Source organism: Brienomyrus brachyistius, chromosome 21 (genome assembly GCF_023856365.1).
Source record: "Brienomyrus brachyistius isolate T26 chromosome 21, BBRACH_0.4, whole genome shotgun sequence".
Lineage (NCBI taxonomy): Eukaryota > Metazoa > Chordata > Actinopteri > Osteoglossiformes > Mormyridae > Brienomyrus > Brienomyrus brachyistius.
Window position 1 is genome coordinate 18,320,317 of NC_064553.1, and position 17,636 is coordinate 18,337,952.

Consider the following 17,636-nt stretch of genomic DNA (forward strand, 5'->3'; position numbering starts at 1 on the left):
CAGCGCTGGAGCTGGAGCGGCCCTGGCGATTTCAGGTTGCACTCTCATTGGCTCTGTAATTTGAAGCGATGATTATCTATGTCTATGTATGTATATAGGTCATCCCTGTATCAAGGTATAGTTTGGGTAGATACTGGCGTTTCCTGTCCAAGCACTGGTGAGTAACACAGTGTGCATGATAAAGTGCAGGGAATCTTTCCTGGGATGAGGCCTTATACTCTGCTGACGATCACTGGGTACAAGGCAGCTCATCCTCTTCAAGAGGACAGCCTCATTCCCTATGATTTCCACCCAAAAAGGACAATAATTATTCTAATTCACGGACGTGTGAATTTATAAAAGAGAAAGCTCTAATGTTGGGAGAGTACTGATGTCAGGCGATCTGTGATCAATGAACACATGATTTTAACAATGAGTGTTGGAAGGTTTGATAAAGTCACGTTGATTCATCTTTTCATTCTTTTTATACATTTCTTGGGGATGTCATAAATTTATAAAGAACCCAGGGGAAACAGGCCCAGTGACCAGAAAGTGTGCGGAAGTCACAGAGGGTCCATTAACATCCCATAAATGCAGTTTAACCCGCCAGTGAAGATGAAGAGATGCCTAGTTCATGGAGTCACTCATCTTCAGGGATCCCTGTCCTCCTTCATCTCCACCCTCTTCATTTTTCTCTATCATGCTCTCGGCTGTAGTCGGGCGAAGGTCAGAACAGAGAAGACTCCCATGGGTGACCCCCCCAGAGAGGCAATCCCATGACATATTTAATGGAAACAGAATGGCTGCAGAGACCCCAGTGTCACCCAAATAGCACGTCCACTTTAATATTTATAATCTGCCAAAGACGTTGTAGCCAAGGTCATGGGCTTGTAATGTGAAGTTTATCTTGTTTGAATTCTGGAAGGGTAACGCGCTTGCTGAGTCGGGCCAGTAAAACATCCAGCTGTACAAACAGGAAAAAATGGTAAGTAGGATTTGATTAAAAGTGTCAGGCCAGCGAGTAACAGCACTGCACATCCAGCTGATTCGGAGGCTTTGTGTTCAGAGCGGGATCGCGTTGAGGGTGGAGCGTGGAGGCTAGTAGAGGACGGGGTTCTGTTCTTAATGGCAGGAGGGAGGGTCCGCGGTTCATCGATGAATTGGACTAACAAGTCAGCCGCTCACTTCTCAGCGACCGCCGATGTGCGTGTGAAGTGGAGGGAGCAGGGCTTAGTCATAAATAACCACTCACGTCGTGTTTCTATATATGAGTCTTCATTTGGATTCATATGATCTAGGACTATTTATACCTTTACATGATGGTTAAATCAAGATGTTTCCTCTTATTTCTTGGGTATTTTTTTCCTGTTACTGGGCTCGGTTTCAGTGAATCTGTTTATAAGTATGTTAATTAAGTAAATCCTATCGCCCCATCCCATGTCTCTCTCTCGTGAGCTCACGACCCCCTGCCTTTCTCCCCAGGTGAGCACCTGCGCATCTGTCCCCAGGGCTACACCTGCTGCACCAGCGAGATGGAGGAGCAGCTGTCCAATCAGGGCCGGTGGGAGGTGGAACAGCTGGCGAGGGAGGCAGGACAAGCATTGCTGTCCTCACTGCAGAGCCAATACAGGAGCTTCGATGGTGAGGCCCCGCCCACAATGCACCATGCACTGCCCTCAGGTCTCTCCCAGGCCATCTGGTTCTTCTGCTCTTCAGTTAAAAATTACAGTGAGCCTCATAGGGATGTTCAGTAAGTAGGTCTCTTATCTTCTACCACCAGGGTTGTAGGTTTGAATCCTAGCTTCTCTGTGTGTGTCTGTATGGAGTTTGTATGTTTGCCCTTTATCATGTGAGTTTTTTCCATCAGTCCTAAAACACACAGTTAAACTAACTGGTGTCTCTAAGCTGCTCTGAAAAAACACCCTGTTCTGCACTGACATCTCACTTACAATGTGCCCTATGCATTATGGGATATGTCCCCCAGACCATAACCAGGACAAGCAGTTAAAACATATATATTTGTCCATCATTAAAATGCTTCCATAACTGGCTGGCGTGTTTTGCTGATAGCACAGAGCAGTTCAATCCTGGGCCCTGGTTGTCAAAGTCCCACTGAGCTGAGCGTCATGTGCGGTGTGTAGGAGAGGACAGCGGGCTGCATATCCCTGTGTCACACCTCGCCTCGGCGCATTCAAGGCGCCTTATTCTTGGCGGCTCTCCCGCTCTTCTCACGCACGCCCTGACTCACCGCCGCGTATCTCTGCCCTCTGGGTGGCCAGCTGTGTTATTCTTCCCTGCTCCCCCCAAATTCACTGTCGTCTCATACAGCTTTGCGCTCTGTCCTCTCTGATATGCTTCCAGACAGTCGTAAAGGCCACTGCATGTTCCTGTTTAAGGAGTAAGGGGTGGGGTACCACCCAGGCCAAGCTGATGATGTCTCAGCTTTGATGTGAAACCCATTGGCACTTTGACCTCGTTGGCCGTGGGCTTTCCCTGCACTTTGACCTCACTGAGTGTGGTTGTTCTCAATGCGTTGAACTCGCTGGAAATGGGCTTTCACTGCTTTTTGTGGTTGTTCCCTGTGCTTTGACCTCACTGAGTGTGGGCTTTCCCAATGCTTTGACCTCACTGGACATGGGCTTCCCTACTCTTTATACCTCACTGGGTGTGGGCTTTACCAGCGCTTTGACCTCCCTGGATATGGGCTTTCCCAATGCTTTTACCTCACTGGGTGTGGGTTTCCCCTGCATTTTAACCTCACTGTACGTGGGCTTCCCCGGCGCTTTGACCTCACTGGATGTGACTTTCCCAGGACTTTGATCTCATTGGATGTGGGCTTTTCCAGCACTTTGATCTCACTAGATGTGGCCTTTCCCAGTGCTTTTACCTCACTGGACATGGGCTGTCCCAGCGCTTTGACTTCACTGGACATGGGCTGTCCCAGCACTATGACCTCACTGGACATAGGCTGTCCCAGTGTTTTGACCTCACTGGGTGTGAGCTTCTTGAGTGCCATTTTCTGTGGACAGAAGAAACGTGAAGCACTTGAGTGTTTGAAAGCCTAAAATGTCCTCAGTCACATCTGTTAGCTTCTTCTCCTGTGGCAGGGGAGGAGGTAGAGATGGAGGTGGGGAGAGCAAGGCAGGGTTAAGGGTGGATGTTCTTCAGGGGAGGTGGACTTCTGTGGAGATACGTTTCTGACTGGATCATGACCAGGCCCAGGGAGCAGCCTGTGGGTCTGTCTTTGTTTCTGAAGAGTTTTTGACACTACAGAAGAGTACAGATAGTTTTTTCTTTTACTTGACAGTGGTGCAAGTTGAGTGTTTCAGCTCAAGGATTCTGTCCCAGGGGTCATGGAAACTCCCTCACAGAGCTTTGGCTTTAATAATTAACATCTGCACTGTGCACATCAGGAAGCAGGTCCGGCCCTTGGTCCCAAGCCCTACAGGAGTGTTCCCCCGTAACAGAGGAGTGTAAAAACTGCATGATAATCCAGGTCCTTTACATTTATCTGTCTCCGCTGAGGTCCTAAGATGTATAAATTCCAGGTGTCATTTTTATGTGTTAAATCTAACCCTTATTTGTTTTAGCGTTTCTGCTTGTCGTGTTTCATGCGCCGTCCGCTCATTCTTTCTGGCCATAGCCGTTCATTTATTATTTCTCATCTCATTGTCAATCTCGTGTCTCTGTGATCCATTAGTCTGTCTGCCCCGATCTGTCTATTTGATCATCTACTTAATCTGGTTGTCTGTTTCTGCCCATCTCTAGCGTTTGACAGCTGTGTAGCAGCCTTTAAATTTTTTCCACTTCCTGTTAGCTCACTGGCTTTTCAGTCGCCAGATCTGCACTCATCTCTGAGTTAACCTTTCCAAAATACACAAACACGTCTTTAAACAAGTTGACGTTTCTTTTCCTCTGTGTGTATACCGAAAAGTTAAAGAATTTTACTTTGTTCCAAAAACAATTTTCTCCTGGAAAGTTGAACAAACATCTCAGCTCTTTGTGTGTCTGGGATTCATTCCAATCTGCCATCTGAACCAAGATGTGACCAAAGCTGGTGTCACACAGCTGCTCAGGGTCCTCCTTTACATCTGCCTAAACCAGCAGGTGTTTCTCTGTGTCTCGCAAGGGCCCCCAAAGACTTTTGAGTGGTCAGTGTGTTAGGAAGATATGCATTTTGGTTCTACTGTTAAAATTCACAAGTTCTTGGATTGTTCACATTTACAAAAGCAACATGATATTATATGTATATATTCCTGAATAATGAATGGAATTAATCTGCTTAGAACGAAACAGAAAACTGTGTTTCCCTCCTAAGGTACCATTAGACATGCTTGGTCTAAACCTTCTGTTTTATCAGATTACCTTGTTGTATTGGTGTAGACCTCACAGCCAGCTCTGTCTGAAAGAGAGAGGACAGTACTCGAGAAAGCTGATACTTTGCTGGTTAGGGATTTGCACCCATGTCCAGAAGTTTGTGGGTTTGAATCCCACACTTAGGTGAGCGATCATTGATACCGAGCCCTTGATCAAGGCCTTTAACCCCAAGTGCTCCACTTGTTTTGCACACTGGCTGTCTGATCCCAACAAGGTAACAGTAAACAAGGGTGGGTATGTGAAATTCCAAAGTATCTTAATATCTAAAGAATCTCTGCCAGGCACAAGAGATACCAAAACAAGCTGGGGCTTTGGAACAGTGACACAGGAGTGGGAACTTCTGGAACAGAAGTGAGATTTAGAAGAGAGTCCATTCTTCACCTCTAAAGTCCTACAGATTGTTCCGGTTCTATATGTGGCCCTGGGGCTTTCGCTTCAGCCCTGAAGAGGGACCTGTGATTAAAGGATCGCTGTAGTTTCTCACTGAGAATTGTCAATCAGGCAAATAGTGTCACAGTGTCTGGTAAACACTCCACAGAGCTTGGTGACCGGGCTGCTCAGCTGGGGAAGGTCACCTGACCCGAGGCAGCAAGGCGTGTCTGTGTGTGAGAGGGGGGGGATAGAGAGAGAGCGAGAGAGAGAGAGAGAGAGAACAAGCTTCAGTGACACTCAGTAAAGCTCAGTCTGCTAAGGGTGCATGTCAACAGCGCCGGATGCCCCCTGCCAGCGATGTCGAAGGGGGAGGTGGACATGAGTGTTATTTTGAGCTGATGCAAATGGTCTCTTAAGTGGTATAATTGTGCTGGACCTCAAATGGGGCACTTCTGAAGGCACATCTACTGAAGGCTGCTGGTTCTGTGAAGTACAGCTGTTTGCTGCTCTAAGGAGTTTCTTTCTTGTTTTTCCCCCTGTATAATTGTCTGTGAAAGTGTAGATACATTACTTAACCTTCGCATCAGTTAGGCAGAGCTAACTCTGTTCTGTGTATTTCCAAAGGAAGACAGTCACTCTGGGGTAATATCCATTTTTAACCCCTTATCCCGCTCAGGGTCAATGGTGGTCACTCTGGGGGGGAGGTTCCCACAGTAGATTTTGCTGCCCCATATCCCCATCGGGCCTCCAGGAAAATGCCCGCTATGCCAGAAGGCCAGTCCAGTCTTGGTATGGCACAGGGCTAAACCCTGCATAGGATGGCAGTGCATTGCATGTAGAGTCCTGTACGGCCTGAGCCTGTAAATGAGACCTGGAGATCAGGCTCCATCTGGCCAGAATACTACTAGAAAATCTAAAGCATGAACCCTGAAATTGTGGACGTATTAGTCATACGTCTGTACAGAGACATTTGTAAGCTTTTGTCATATTTCTCCCTTTGCTAATTTTCTAGGTGGCTGTTAGAGAAGAGGGTGTGGGGCGGGGAGGGCGGGGTGTGCAATGCAAAGCAAAAATGAGCAAAGGACTCAAGCACAGGAAGAGCATTTAAATAAAATCATACATGGCAAACTAACCCGACCCTGACCCAAGCCTCAAATTACACTAAAAACTGACCCATTCTTGGTCCGAAACCTGATACTTTGTCAGGTCCCGTTCGACTCGGGCCGGTCGCAGACCTCTACTCACACTATGGGCAACTAGAAGCCCTAACCCTAGAGATGTGAGGCCATTGTGGCAGCACCCATGGGTAATATTGCTTCCAAAACGTCATTGTTTTAAGTTTCATGTGGCAGTGGGAGGATCATCGCCTGAAGTCGGGGCCATGCTCAACAATGACACTCATCTTTCTTCACAAGGTTAAGAAATTCGACTCAAGACATACAGCAAACGTCAAGAAAGCCAAGCTTTGAATGCATATGCAGATATGGCTGCAGGCCTGCTGATATTTGAGCAATGTAAAATATGACACCAAATAAGGTCGGAAAACGGGATGTCTTTTAGTAATAAAAGTTATTTAGTTTATTTAAAATCAATGCTAGTTATTTAAACTTTGTGTTTGCATAATGTGAGTGCAAGGTTAATGAGAAAGGGGAGCTTCTGTTTACCTTGCTATTAATCTCACATTTCTGAGAACACCGCAGGCTGTATTTGCATAAATTCATTTTTATTTCACTTATTAATGGTTATTTTTGATGAAATGTTTGTTTAATCGGAGCTCAGCTTTAGATCGACGCATTTGAGGCTATCGAGGCTGAAAGTGGTCTCAGGCTCAGTTCTGTGTTGCTGAAGAGGGTCCAATCAGCTGTAATATGATGTATTAGCTGTCTGTTTTATACATGTTTCTTCTAGCTGTGCTTGCTGTTCGTTTGATATCTCTTTCAGCACCTGGTCTGGTTTGGCACATACATCCACCAAATGCAGGCCTCGGCTGCCTTTAACAAACTAGATCGGATTTGCAGAAATGAATATAGAAATAAAGATGAAACCCACTTTACGCTACAGTGCCAGCAATCGTCTCTCATCACCTGCCGCCATGTAAACATATGCAGACGATGAGGGAGTGTCCATGAAAGCCGGGAGGTGCGGGAGAGACACACACTCCCATCCCGTCATCAAACACGTGGCAATGGTGCTCCTGAATGAATCCTAAGGACTCATGTGTCCAGATGGGAGAGGCGAGGCCTGATGGGGGAGGGGGGAGTGGAGCATGTGACATGTATAAATTATGGTCCTTTGCTGCTTGAAGGTGACACACATCAAGCACTGCGATCGGATCTGATACCATACGACCTTCTCTCTGCACCAGACAGACACACTGCTTAATCACCCATAACCCTTCTTACCAGGCCTGTAAACCCAGGGCCTGTTTCGATTTGCTGGTTCTGGGTTCCCTTTTTTGTGGAAGCCTGTGGTTCTCCTCTCCTCCTGTCGGTTCTCTGGCTTGAAGCCTCAGACCTCCAGCTTTTTGCCAACAGCCAGCACTGAACTTGCCGGGGAAGCTTAACTTCTTGATAAGTGTCCCTGGTAGTACATCCTAGCTGGCACTGAACCCCCCTCCATCCCCCCCCATCTTCCCCGCCCCCCCCCCTCCCCCCGCTCCCCAGGTGTTCCCTTTCTCAGTAAATAAAATGCCTCATTTGCATCCCAAATTTGCATCGCTGTCACTGAGTACTTAGAGGTGAACTTCGCCTGCACGCTACTTAAAATGCGAGACGGCTGCACACTCTTAACCTTCTCCTGCCCAGATGTACTGGTGCAGATTTACCAGAGCAATTAAGCCGTATTATCTCCAAGGGCGGGGGCCCTGAGCGCCGGCCAGGTGTTACGGAGGTGTCAACAGGAGGATGGGGAACTGTGGTCACACACACTCCCTTGGGCTAAGACCCAGTGTCATAATGTGATCTCAGCTGACAGACCAGGGGAGGTCGACCCACCTCCACTTCCTGCTCTCTCCCTCCGTCGTGGATTCCTGCACCTCAACAAAGCACGTTTTCTTGCTTGGCGGAGGGGGGGGGGGGGTCTATGCTGATGTCATCCTCTCTCCTCCACCATCCTGCCTGCAGAGAAGGAGCCGCTCTTGGTGCCACTGGCAGCCCCAGCAAACACCACTCAGTGGAAAGTTTGACGAGCTGACGCTGCTTTTTCTGGCGAGGATTGAGGTGATCTGTAAAAGTTTGCCGGCCAGTGATGGGGGCTGTCTTATGGCTCATTTACCGATTAGCTAGACTTGCTGCTCCTGATTGGTCCAAAACAGAGCATGAAACAAGAGCTTGGATTTCTCTCAGCAGGGCTGGGTAGAAACTGCCTGACAATTACTTCCGTCACCTTTAGCCGGTTTCTAGTAATATAAAACCATCTTGTGTTTGACCCTTGCAGACGACACACCCAGATCTTGTTGCCCTATCTGTGGGCCTCGTGCCCCATCTATAGGTTCATCACCTGTCTTTTGTTTGTCCCTTTATCACCCAAAATGTCCCTTCTTCCAAATATGAATGGTGAACCTTCTCTCACCTTCTGTCCCTGCATCATATGGGTCTGATTTTCATTCTAACTAGAGAATACGACATCTCTTTTTTTTTTTTTTTTTGTAGGGGGGGGTGGGGTGGGTCAGTATTCCACCAGATTCACACTTGCCCCCCGCAGTGTGCTTCTCCAGGACAAAGACACCAGCCACCCAAGGGCAAAGGGGTCATCCAAGTGGTCCCAGGTTTCTTATTCATTCTGTACGACATTTTGGTGTTACTGATTTTATTAATGTCATACGCTGAGGAATGTAGTACAAACGTCTTGTTACAATGGCTTTTGGAGACACTTTGCTTATGTTGGATAGGTCTTGTGCTTTTAGGAAAATGGCTTGTTTTGTATTCTGTATATTTCACTATTCATCTGTTACTTTCAAGTTAATGTTTTCCCTTTCGCTTCTGGCGAAGTTGGCACCAGCGTAGCCACCTACACACTGCCGATCTCCATGCTGTAATGCAGCTGCAGCTCCGTCTCTGTGTTAAGATCTGTCTGGTGTTAGGCTCTGTCAGTGTGTTAAGCTCTGTCTCTGGTGTTAAGATATGTGTTTGCGTTAAGATCTGTTTCTGTTAAGATCTGTCTCTGATGTTAGGCTCTGTCAATGTGTTAAGCGCAGTCTCTGGTGTTAAGCTCTGTCTCTGGTGTTAGGCTCTGTCAGTGTGTTAAGCGTGGTCTCTGTGTTAATAGCTGTCTCTGCTGTTCAGCTCTCTCTCTGTGTTAAACTCTGCCTCTCTGTTAAGCATGGTCGCTGTGTTAAGATCTGTTTCTGGTGTTAGGCTCTGTCAGTGTGTTAAGCGTGGTCTCTGGTATTAAGCTCTGTCTCTCGTGTTAAGCTCTGTCTCTGTGTTTAGATCGGTCTCTGGTGTTAAGATATGTGTTTGCGTTAAGATCTGTTTCTGTTAAGATCTGTCTCTGGTGTTAGGCTCTGTCAGTGTGTTTAGATCGGTCTCTGGTGTTAAGATATGTGTTTGCATTAAGATCTGTCTCTGGTGTTAGGCTCTGTCAGTGTGTTAAGCGTGGTCTCTGTGTTAAGATTTGTCTCTGCTGTTAAGCTCTCTGTGTTAAGATCTGTCTCTGCTGTTAGGCTCTGTCACTGTGTTAAGCTCTGTTTCTGACTTCCTGCCATGTCATGTCCATGACTTTTATTTACAGCAGGTCTCTCCTCTCTGATATCTTCCAATGGGGATTTACCTCCAGTGACAGCATGCCGTTCTCTTGTAGTTTGTAGATCTCCTCACTCCTGGTTTCACTTTCCATGCCTTGTTCTTTTTCTCACCTGTATGACCAAGGCTTGGTCCTGTCTGTTGGCACAGACTCATTGTGAAGCCCGTCTCCAAAGCCACGGGGGGTGAGACCTTAAGCCCGTCGACACGTAGCCGGCATCAGTAGCCTCAGCTTGGGTGAGATAAGATGCCTTCAGAATAAACAAAGAGCCACCAGAGCAGAGATTACAATTGCAACATGATGAGAAGCTGAAATGCTTTCTGGGACATCCAGGAATGTTATTTTTTCTCAGATTCAGGTAAAAATGTGGTGAGGTGTATTCGCAACGGGAATGAATGGTCTCGACTTTGACATTGATCTTGTGAGCGTTCTTAAGTGCGTGTGGCAGAATGCATTATGGGCAGGCGAGGCAGGTTGGGGGTGCGGTTGCATGCGGCTGGGAATTCTCCCGGTGTGATCCGTGCAGGAATCTGACAGCGTCCTGCATGTTTGTTTGGGTCCGTGGATCTGTCCTGTCTGTGCTTGTTTTTTGCAGTATCTGTCTCCAGGTATTCTGCCTCACTAAACAGGACGTGTGAGTTTGTGTTGATTTATGTATGTGTGTGCGTGTTTGTCTCCATGTTCAGCGGTCTGAGAGGCTTTGTTGAGGTATCCTTTGATATTTCGTATATAGTCCCAGTCACCATGACGTCCTTTCTTGCCGTTTCAGGCTATTTTCTGGAGCTACTGAACCACAGTGAGTCGTCAGTGCTGCAGTCGCTGCGCGGCGCAGGCGGGAATGCATATGCGCAGAATGCACACCTCGTCCAGGGCCTGTTCGCTGAGCTGCGCCGCTACTATCGTGGTTCCGGCGTAAACCTTGAGGAGTCACTCAACGAATTCTGGGCACAACTGCTGGAGCGCATGCTCAAGGCATCGAACCCACAGCGTGGCTCGGGGGACGACTTCCTGGAATGTGCCGGGAAGCAGGCGGAGGTGCTGCGGCCGTTCGGCGACGTGCCTCGCGACCTGAAGGCAAAGGTGACGCGTGCCTTCGTGGTAGCACGCTCCTTCTCTGTGGGCCTGCTGGTGAGCAGCGATGTGGTACGCAAGGTGTCTCAGGTAGGATCCTGCTCTCCACACGTACACACATATATATCCCTATCATGGTGGTGACTCTCCATTAAGTTTTATGGACATAACCCTGATCCCAATCACGACACCCTTAACCCCTACCCAGCCCTAACCTTAACCATAGGTAACCAACCAAAATACAAGACTTTTACTTTTTTGATCGCATTCACTGATTTTTATAAAATTGAGGTTATCAAAATGGGGATCTGAAGAAGTGTCCCCAAAAGTCAAGAATTTTCAGGTTTTACCGCACTTTGGGGACATTTTGCAAACCCACACACACACACAGCAGGTATTGGCTGAGGGTGGACCTCGCTGACCTACCGTGGGGTGAAGCAGTGAGACCTGGCTTCGTTTGATATGTAAAACACTCAGCTTTGTTAAGTACTGCTGTAAGAGGGCAGGGAGAATGGAGCAATGGGAGTGATGTATGCAGGAGGAGCAGCCCTGTCATCCTGCTTAACTTGATGTGGACGGTCTGGTTAGGAGGCATTATAGCACCTGACAGAAGCTGATTGGCTTTGACCTTTATTTATATTCCGGAGCTTAATGGGCGCGTCAGTCAGGAGCGGCTAACGCGGCTAATTGTGCCTGTTTATCTGAAACAGTGTGAAGCAGAAGGGGGTACAATATGATACCCTCCGCTGGACATTTTATTAAAGACGATCACATGGATACAGAGCTTGTGTTTATTACCACACCGCTGACAGACAAAGAGTCGGTTTTTATTAGTTATTGTGATTTTTCTGTCCAGACTCGGATATTTACTGAATTACTTTAGTTTAAGCACCGTTCTAAAGGGTCTTGAACTTATAATCTACTGGTTGAACGTCCAAGTCCTAAAAACTATGCTACCTAGTGGCCCCATATGGTTATTGGATAAATTAATTAGACATGGAATCAGGCTTGGCTGGGGTACAGCCTGGACGGGATAGTTAGTTACAGGGCACATACTCACACAGACACACACAAAGCATCATACACCCTGACCAATTCAGAGATGCTGCTTTGCAGGAGGATCCCAGAGTACATGCACACCCCACACACTTCCCAGCCTGGGAAATTGGAGGCACCATATTCAAGTGGCATCTAGTTGCATTAGATCTGTTATTCTGCTTGGTGACAGACCTCATCATCAGGCGGGTGCATGTGCAGGTGATATGGTGAATGGGCTAATCAGGGCAACTGGCACTTGAGCACCTCCCTGACTTCAAAATTTTCGAAATTTCAACTCCGCATCCAATTTAAAACTAGACTTTTTTCTTTACCCTGCTTTTATAGGCTAGTTATTCACCCATCCATCCATTTTCCAAACCGTTTATCCTACTGGGTCGCAAGGGGTCCGGAGCCTATCCCGGAAGCAATGGGTATGAGGCAAGGAACAACCCAGGACAGGGGGCCAGCCCATCGCAGGGCACACTCACTCACCATTCACTCACACATGCACACCTACGGGCAATTTAGCAAGTCGAGTCAGCCTCAGCATGTCTTTCGACTGTGGGGTGAAACCGGAGTACCCGGAGGAAACCCCACGACGACATGGGGAGAACATGCAAACTCCGCACACATGTGACCCAGGCGGAGACTCGAACCCGGATCCCAGAGGTGTGAGGCGACAGTGCTAACCACTGCACCACCATGTCACCCCGCTAATTATTCATTCAACACTTTTTACTGAATGATTTTTTTTCACTTAAAGTACTGTTTACCCTATATAGAATTTCAGTTCTCTCAAAGTTCTTTGTTATATGGTCGCCGTAGGATGCACCTCCTGATCTGCAGATGATGTCCTTTAACAGGTGGAGGTCAGTCTGCCCCGCTGTCCTTAGTGCTTAAAGCCCACCACCTCCCAGTGTGAGCTTGGCCACTGGGTTGACTGGAGAGAAGGATTATCAGAGGCAGCAAGCCAGAAAGTTGATGGTTGTTCCGATAATCTTGGTTTATCGGAGAAAGAAGTTGTAAGAAGACCTGAAAGTGTAGAAACACAGTGAATTTCTCACATGTTGTGTCTCAACGTCTTTTCTATAAGACTATTTATATTTGATGCCATGTTAGTAATACTCAGGTTTATCAGTTGTGGGTTTGCAGGTCTTTGTGAGGCACACGTTTCCGTATGAGGTTGGTGTGGTAAATCTAGGACAACTGAGCAGAAACGCACCTCCTTTTGTTCATGTGAAAACATCTGGGCACCCTGGGAGGTTTGCTGAGGAGTCAGACATGTATTCCAGGAAATCTGGCTCTTCAGGGCCTGGCAGATGTCGGCTCAGGGGAATCAGGTTGAGATTGCCAGCCAGAAGCTTACGGGCATTAGCCCGCTTCCTAACAGGTGGGAGAGGCATTGTGGGATAGAAGGCTCAGTGTTAGGATGTGCAGGAGGCCACAGATGTGAGGCTCCATGTGTTAGAGCCAAGGACAATGAGTAGAAGGCAGATGTGCAGGTCTTTGGGTTAGAACAGCGGGATAAGCACATGTCAGTATGTCTAAGTCAGCCAACCGTTCTGAATTTGACCATCATCTGGGCCTCCATTATATGCAGTGCAAAGTGTCTATCCTTTGTTAACTTTAGCTCTCTGATGGCCTTGCAGGTGCCACTCAGCCCAGAATGTGCCCGAGCCATCATGAGGCTCACCTACTGCCCACACTGCCGTGGCCTGGGGGGTGTCAAGCCCTGTACCAGGTACTGCCGGAACGTGATGAAGGGCTGCCTGGCTAACCAGGCCGACCTGGACCCTGAGTGGACCAACCTGGCCGGTGAGTCAGATCTGGGGGAGCGGAATGGGAGCAGTGGGAAATTACCTACCAGAGGTAGAAAGTAACAGAGCACATTTTCTCTTATTTCTGTAACTGAGTAGGTTTTTTGTGAAATTGAACTTTTTAAATTTTAACTTATTTAAAAGTATTTTTAAATAACAGTACCTTTACTTTTACCTAAGTATTATTCATTTGAGAAATTGTGCTTCGTTATCGTCTAATCTGAGACTGTTACAGAGTAAACCGCCTGTCTTGTGAATAAAAATGAAATATTCGCCTGTCCTCTTGTGATTCAGTTTTTTTTTTATTGTGATGCACTGTAACTTACAATGCTATATTCAAACCTATTGAGTGAATTTATAAGAATAAGATGCTTTTTGTAAGATCAATATATTTGAATGTGTAGTACTTTTGATTCCTAAACTAAGTACTTTTTCTTTTACTTGATTAGCATTTAGCTGTGCATCTGTACTTTAGAATGAAAACTGAGTACTTGTTACACCACTGCAAATTGCTGGTGTGAGTAGTTTTGTGGGGACAGTGTCAGTGCTGCTGGAACAGCTGCTGCGCCCCGTTCTGAAGTGAGGCTGTGTAGGTGTGTCCAGGGGAGGCGGCCAGGTCATAGGCTCTCTCCCGCCGGATGTCAGCCTCCCTGCTTCCCATGGGGGGTGGGGGGGCTGCGAAGGCTGCATTCAGTAATCACAGGCCTGTGTCTTATTGTCGCAACTTTGTCAGAGGGCTGTGTGCTCTGGTGTAAAACCGCAACCCACCTACCCCTAGCCTGCTCACCCCCTCCTCGTTTCCCACAGACGCCATGGTTCAGGTGGCAGAGCGTTTCCGGGGCCCTGTCGGTGTGGAGAACTTCATCCTCTCGCTGCCCCTGCGTCTGTCCGAGGCCATTTCCAGCATGCAGGAGAATGCAGACATCTTCCGACGCAAGGTCTGCGCCGCCGCCACTGGGGGACGCCACTGCGCTGCAGAGATACATATTTGTTGAGAGCTTTTCTGCACTGTATGATACTAGAGTAAAGCAGAGGAATAGAGCAAATTGTAACATCATGTAAATGTGAAAGGAAGAGACAAACTGTGAAGAGGAGCAAGTTTAAGTCTCTGCAGGCTGGAGTAATGGGCACATCGAAAGGCAAGAGGACGCAGCGAAAAGTTTGTGGGAATGTTGAAAGGTTTGTGGGTTGAACCATGCATGTAATTTCCTTTCCACTTTCTGGAAATATAGTAGAAAGTGTAAACAAGCATAGCAAATGTCTTACACTAAATGAAGTGTAAATGAAGTATGAAACAGGCTTTTAATTGTAGATGTCTATTAATCATAGTCGTTGCCTGACCTAAATGTCTGGTGAATGTCTGATCGCTTTCTGAAATAATGCTTATTGTCAGCATTTTTTGACCAATTGAAATAAATTTTGCCTTCTTTATTACGTGGGTCACCTTTAGACAAGCCCACCTTTGGACATGCCCACCTTCAGACACACCCACATTTGGACACGCCCACCTTTAGACACGCCCACTACTCCATCTTGCAAAGGGTCATGTCTCAAGAGTAAAGGCAGCTGTCCGTCAACATTTTTAGTGTAAAAGAGTGTATCTTTTAGTGTATCTCCTCTCCAGACCCTCTTGCTCATGTGGGTTTGGATAGAGATATGGTTTTCATCCCTGGGGAGGTTGGGTAAATTTCACCAGACCTATGTACAGGTGAGACACATTTTCCGGTCGGGGAGCACAGGAGCAGCAGCAGCCAGTGCCCTGGGGTAGTTTTCTGGGGTTAAACAGCCTTTTTCAAGTACCCAACAGTGGTATTTATTGCCCTGGTGGGGTAGGAGGCCAAGGCCTTCTGGGTACGGGCACAGATGCCTGACCTTCTGAACCCCCGTTAGGTGTGCAATTTCATGATGGTAGAGGAACCACATGGAAGCCTGCGACTCTGCAGGGCGGCTTGATCTACAGCGTCAGCAGGATCATGGTGTCGCACGTGATGGGAAAACAGAAGCATTATTAGAAATAACCTAAGAATCTCTCATAACTATGGAGGATAGAATGGAGCAAGCAGGACAGCAGCGGCACAAACACTCTGTGCTCCTCTTACAGGTTCTTCAGGCATGTGGGAGCCCAAGTGAGGCTGCTACTGGCAGCTCAGAAACTGAGGAAACTAAGAAGGCAGAGAAAGCACTTGCGGACGAGCAGACCATCGCTGTGGGTGGGCTGGAGAAGCTGGTTAGTGTTTTTGGGTTCTCTACTAATTGCTGACTTTCCTGGTATCAGGCAATGTGAGAGGAAATATTTCATAGTACTTCTGTTTTTTTGCAATACTTTTATACTTCTCGGCTATGGTATGTTTTAAGTCTTTAAATGTAAACCCAGTATAATCAAATGAGAATCATGTGACTTGTTGAAATGAAGGGAATCTATGACTTAAAGTCCACTTTAGCTGACACAGGAAGTGGTTTGTGAGAGGACAGGAAGTGAGGTTGGCATTGCCTCTTCCCTTGAAGGTGTTAGACGTGTCCAGGAAGCTGAAGGACCTACAGCACTATTGGGTCCAGTTGCCCAACGCACTCTGCAATGACAAGGTGACAGCGGGAGACGACAGCTGCTGGAATGGGATGACAAGGGCCAGGTAGGCAGAACCCGGCTGGCGCCATCGAAATGCCGCCACCTCACTAGCTGTACCCCTTTCATCGTCCCCTTGCTGTTGAAGGGAACAAGGCTGTGGGACGTGCAGACTAATAAGATGCAGCAGTGGCGGCTAATTAGGAATATCTTTTGGGAAGCCTGCTGTTGTGCATATGCAGGCATAAATAAATGTCAGCCACTCAAAGGGGGCGGGTTCCACACTGTGGTTCAGGTGCTGACAATGAGACTTGGCGAAGCTTCCAGGAATCGCTGTAACCAGGTAAATGTTTCCGAAATGTTGCGATGACAAGCAGATGCTCCTCCCATGCACAGGTACCTTCCCGAGGTGATGGGTGATGGCCTGGCCAGTCAGATCAACAACCCCGAGGTGGACATCGACATAACCAAGCCTGACATGACCATCCGGCAGCAGATCATGCAGCTGAAGATCACCACCAATCGCCTGAGAAATGCCTTTGACGGCAATGATGTGGACTTCCAGGACACCAGTGAGTAGCAAGCCCTCTTTTGGCCAGCCTGCTGTTAAGAACTCGAGGCCTGGTGCATACAGAATGAGGTGACGATCCACTAACAGGGTTTATTAAGAACAGAACCAACCAAGAGGGTTCAGAAATAATGAGAAAATACTACAAATCGAACCATAAATAATCATACAGAGGGAAACACGTAATATAGAAAATAGAACTAGGGAGACAGGCAGAGTAAAACTCACAGAACAAATGACAGTGACCAGCTGGGGAAATGAACAGAGGCAGGCACTTAAATACACTGATACTGAGGACTAACAAAGGGCAGGAGTGAATAATCAGGAGCAACCAAACAACAAAGGAGGGCAACAGGCAACAGGTGGAATGTGTATCTGTACTTAAGAATGAATACTGAGAAAAAACACAGGGATAGGAGAAACACACTAGGGTTGAAAAGCAAGAGTCAGAGAAGGCCGGGGGAGGCGGAATGGTCAGCAATGGCTGCTGGCCAAGCAAGGAAAGGTCAGAGGGTGGGGTCAGGTGGGCGCTGACTGTGACGGACCTCCTCCAAAACAATTGTTGAGCGTCTGAGTCTGTCGGCCTGCTCCTATAGGCCAAGGTCTTTGGGTGTCATCCAAAGCACACTTATTATTTATTGAGTAGCCAGGGTCTTTGTATATTTATATTTGTACACCTTATTGTTTACCCGCACAAATCACTTCTTCTAAGTCACAGGCGCACAAAGGCTTCATTTTGCATAATGTTGTTGAAAACAGAAAGAGTCTGTACCTATCATTTGAAAGGGCCACCTTCTGTATATTTTTTATTTTAATAACTGATTTAATAAAGATTTATGTAATCCCACACTGAAACCAAAGGCTTTGATTCCCATCACATTAGGTCTGTTTCCTTCACCTCTATTCCTGTTTTTCAGGTGATGATGCCAGTGGGTCAGGGAGCGGAATGCGTGGTGATGACCTTTGCCCCCAGCATCCTTGTGTCAGCATCACCAGGGCGGAGCATCCTCAAATCCACGCCTCTCCCGTCGAGAACAAAGCCCCCCAAGGTTCAGGCAGCCAGTCCCGCCCCTGCGCCAGCCTCCTGCTTCTCTCATTGGTCGTCCTG

The 17,636-nt window shown here is 47.4% G+C and overlaps 1 protein-coding gene across 1 annotated transcript in view; it reads left to right on the forward strand.

The window, feature by feature from the left end:
- The window catches only part of LOC125716650 (glypican-1-like), a 35,949-nt gene that overhangs the window by 15,938 nt on the left and 2,375 nt on the right, over positions 1 to 17,636 (forward strand). The window contains exons 2-9 of the mRNA XM_048989212.1: positions 1,462 to 1,620; positions 10,241 to 10,632; positions 13,230 to 13,395; positions 14,205 to 14,335; positions 15,499 to 15,624; positions 15,903 to 16,027; positions 16,357 to 16,532; positions 17,446 to 17,636. The exon at positions 17,446 to 17,636 is cut by the window's right edge and continues 2,375 nt beyond it. Of these exons, the coding sequence (XP_048845169.1) occupies positions 1,462 to 1,620; positions 10,241 to 10,632; positions 13,230 to 13,395; positions 14,205 to 14,335; positions 15,499 to 15,624; positions 15,903 to 16,027; positions 16,357 to 16,532; positions 17,446 to 17,636 (1,466 nt within the window). The remainder of the gene's footprint in view (positions 1 to 1,461; positions 1,621 to 10,240; positions 10,633 to 13,229; positions 13,396 to 14,204; positions 14,336 to 15,498; positions 15,625 to 15,902; positions 16,028 to 16,356; positions 16,533 to 17,445) is intronic.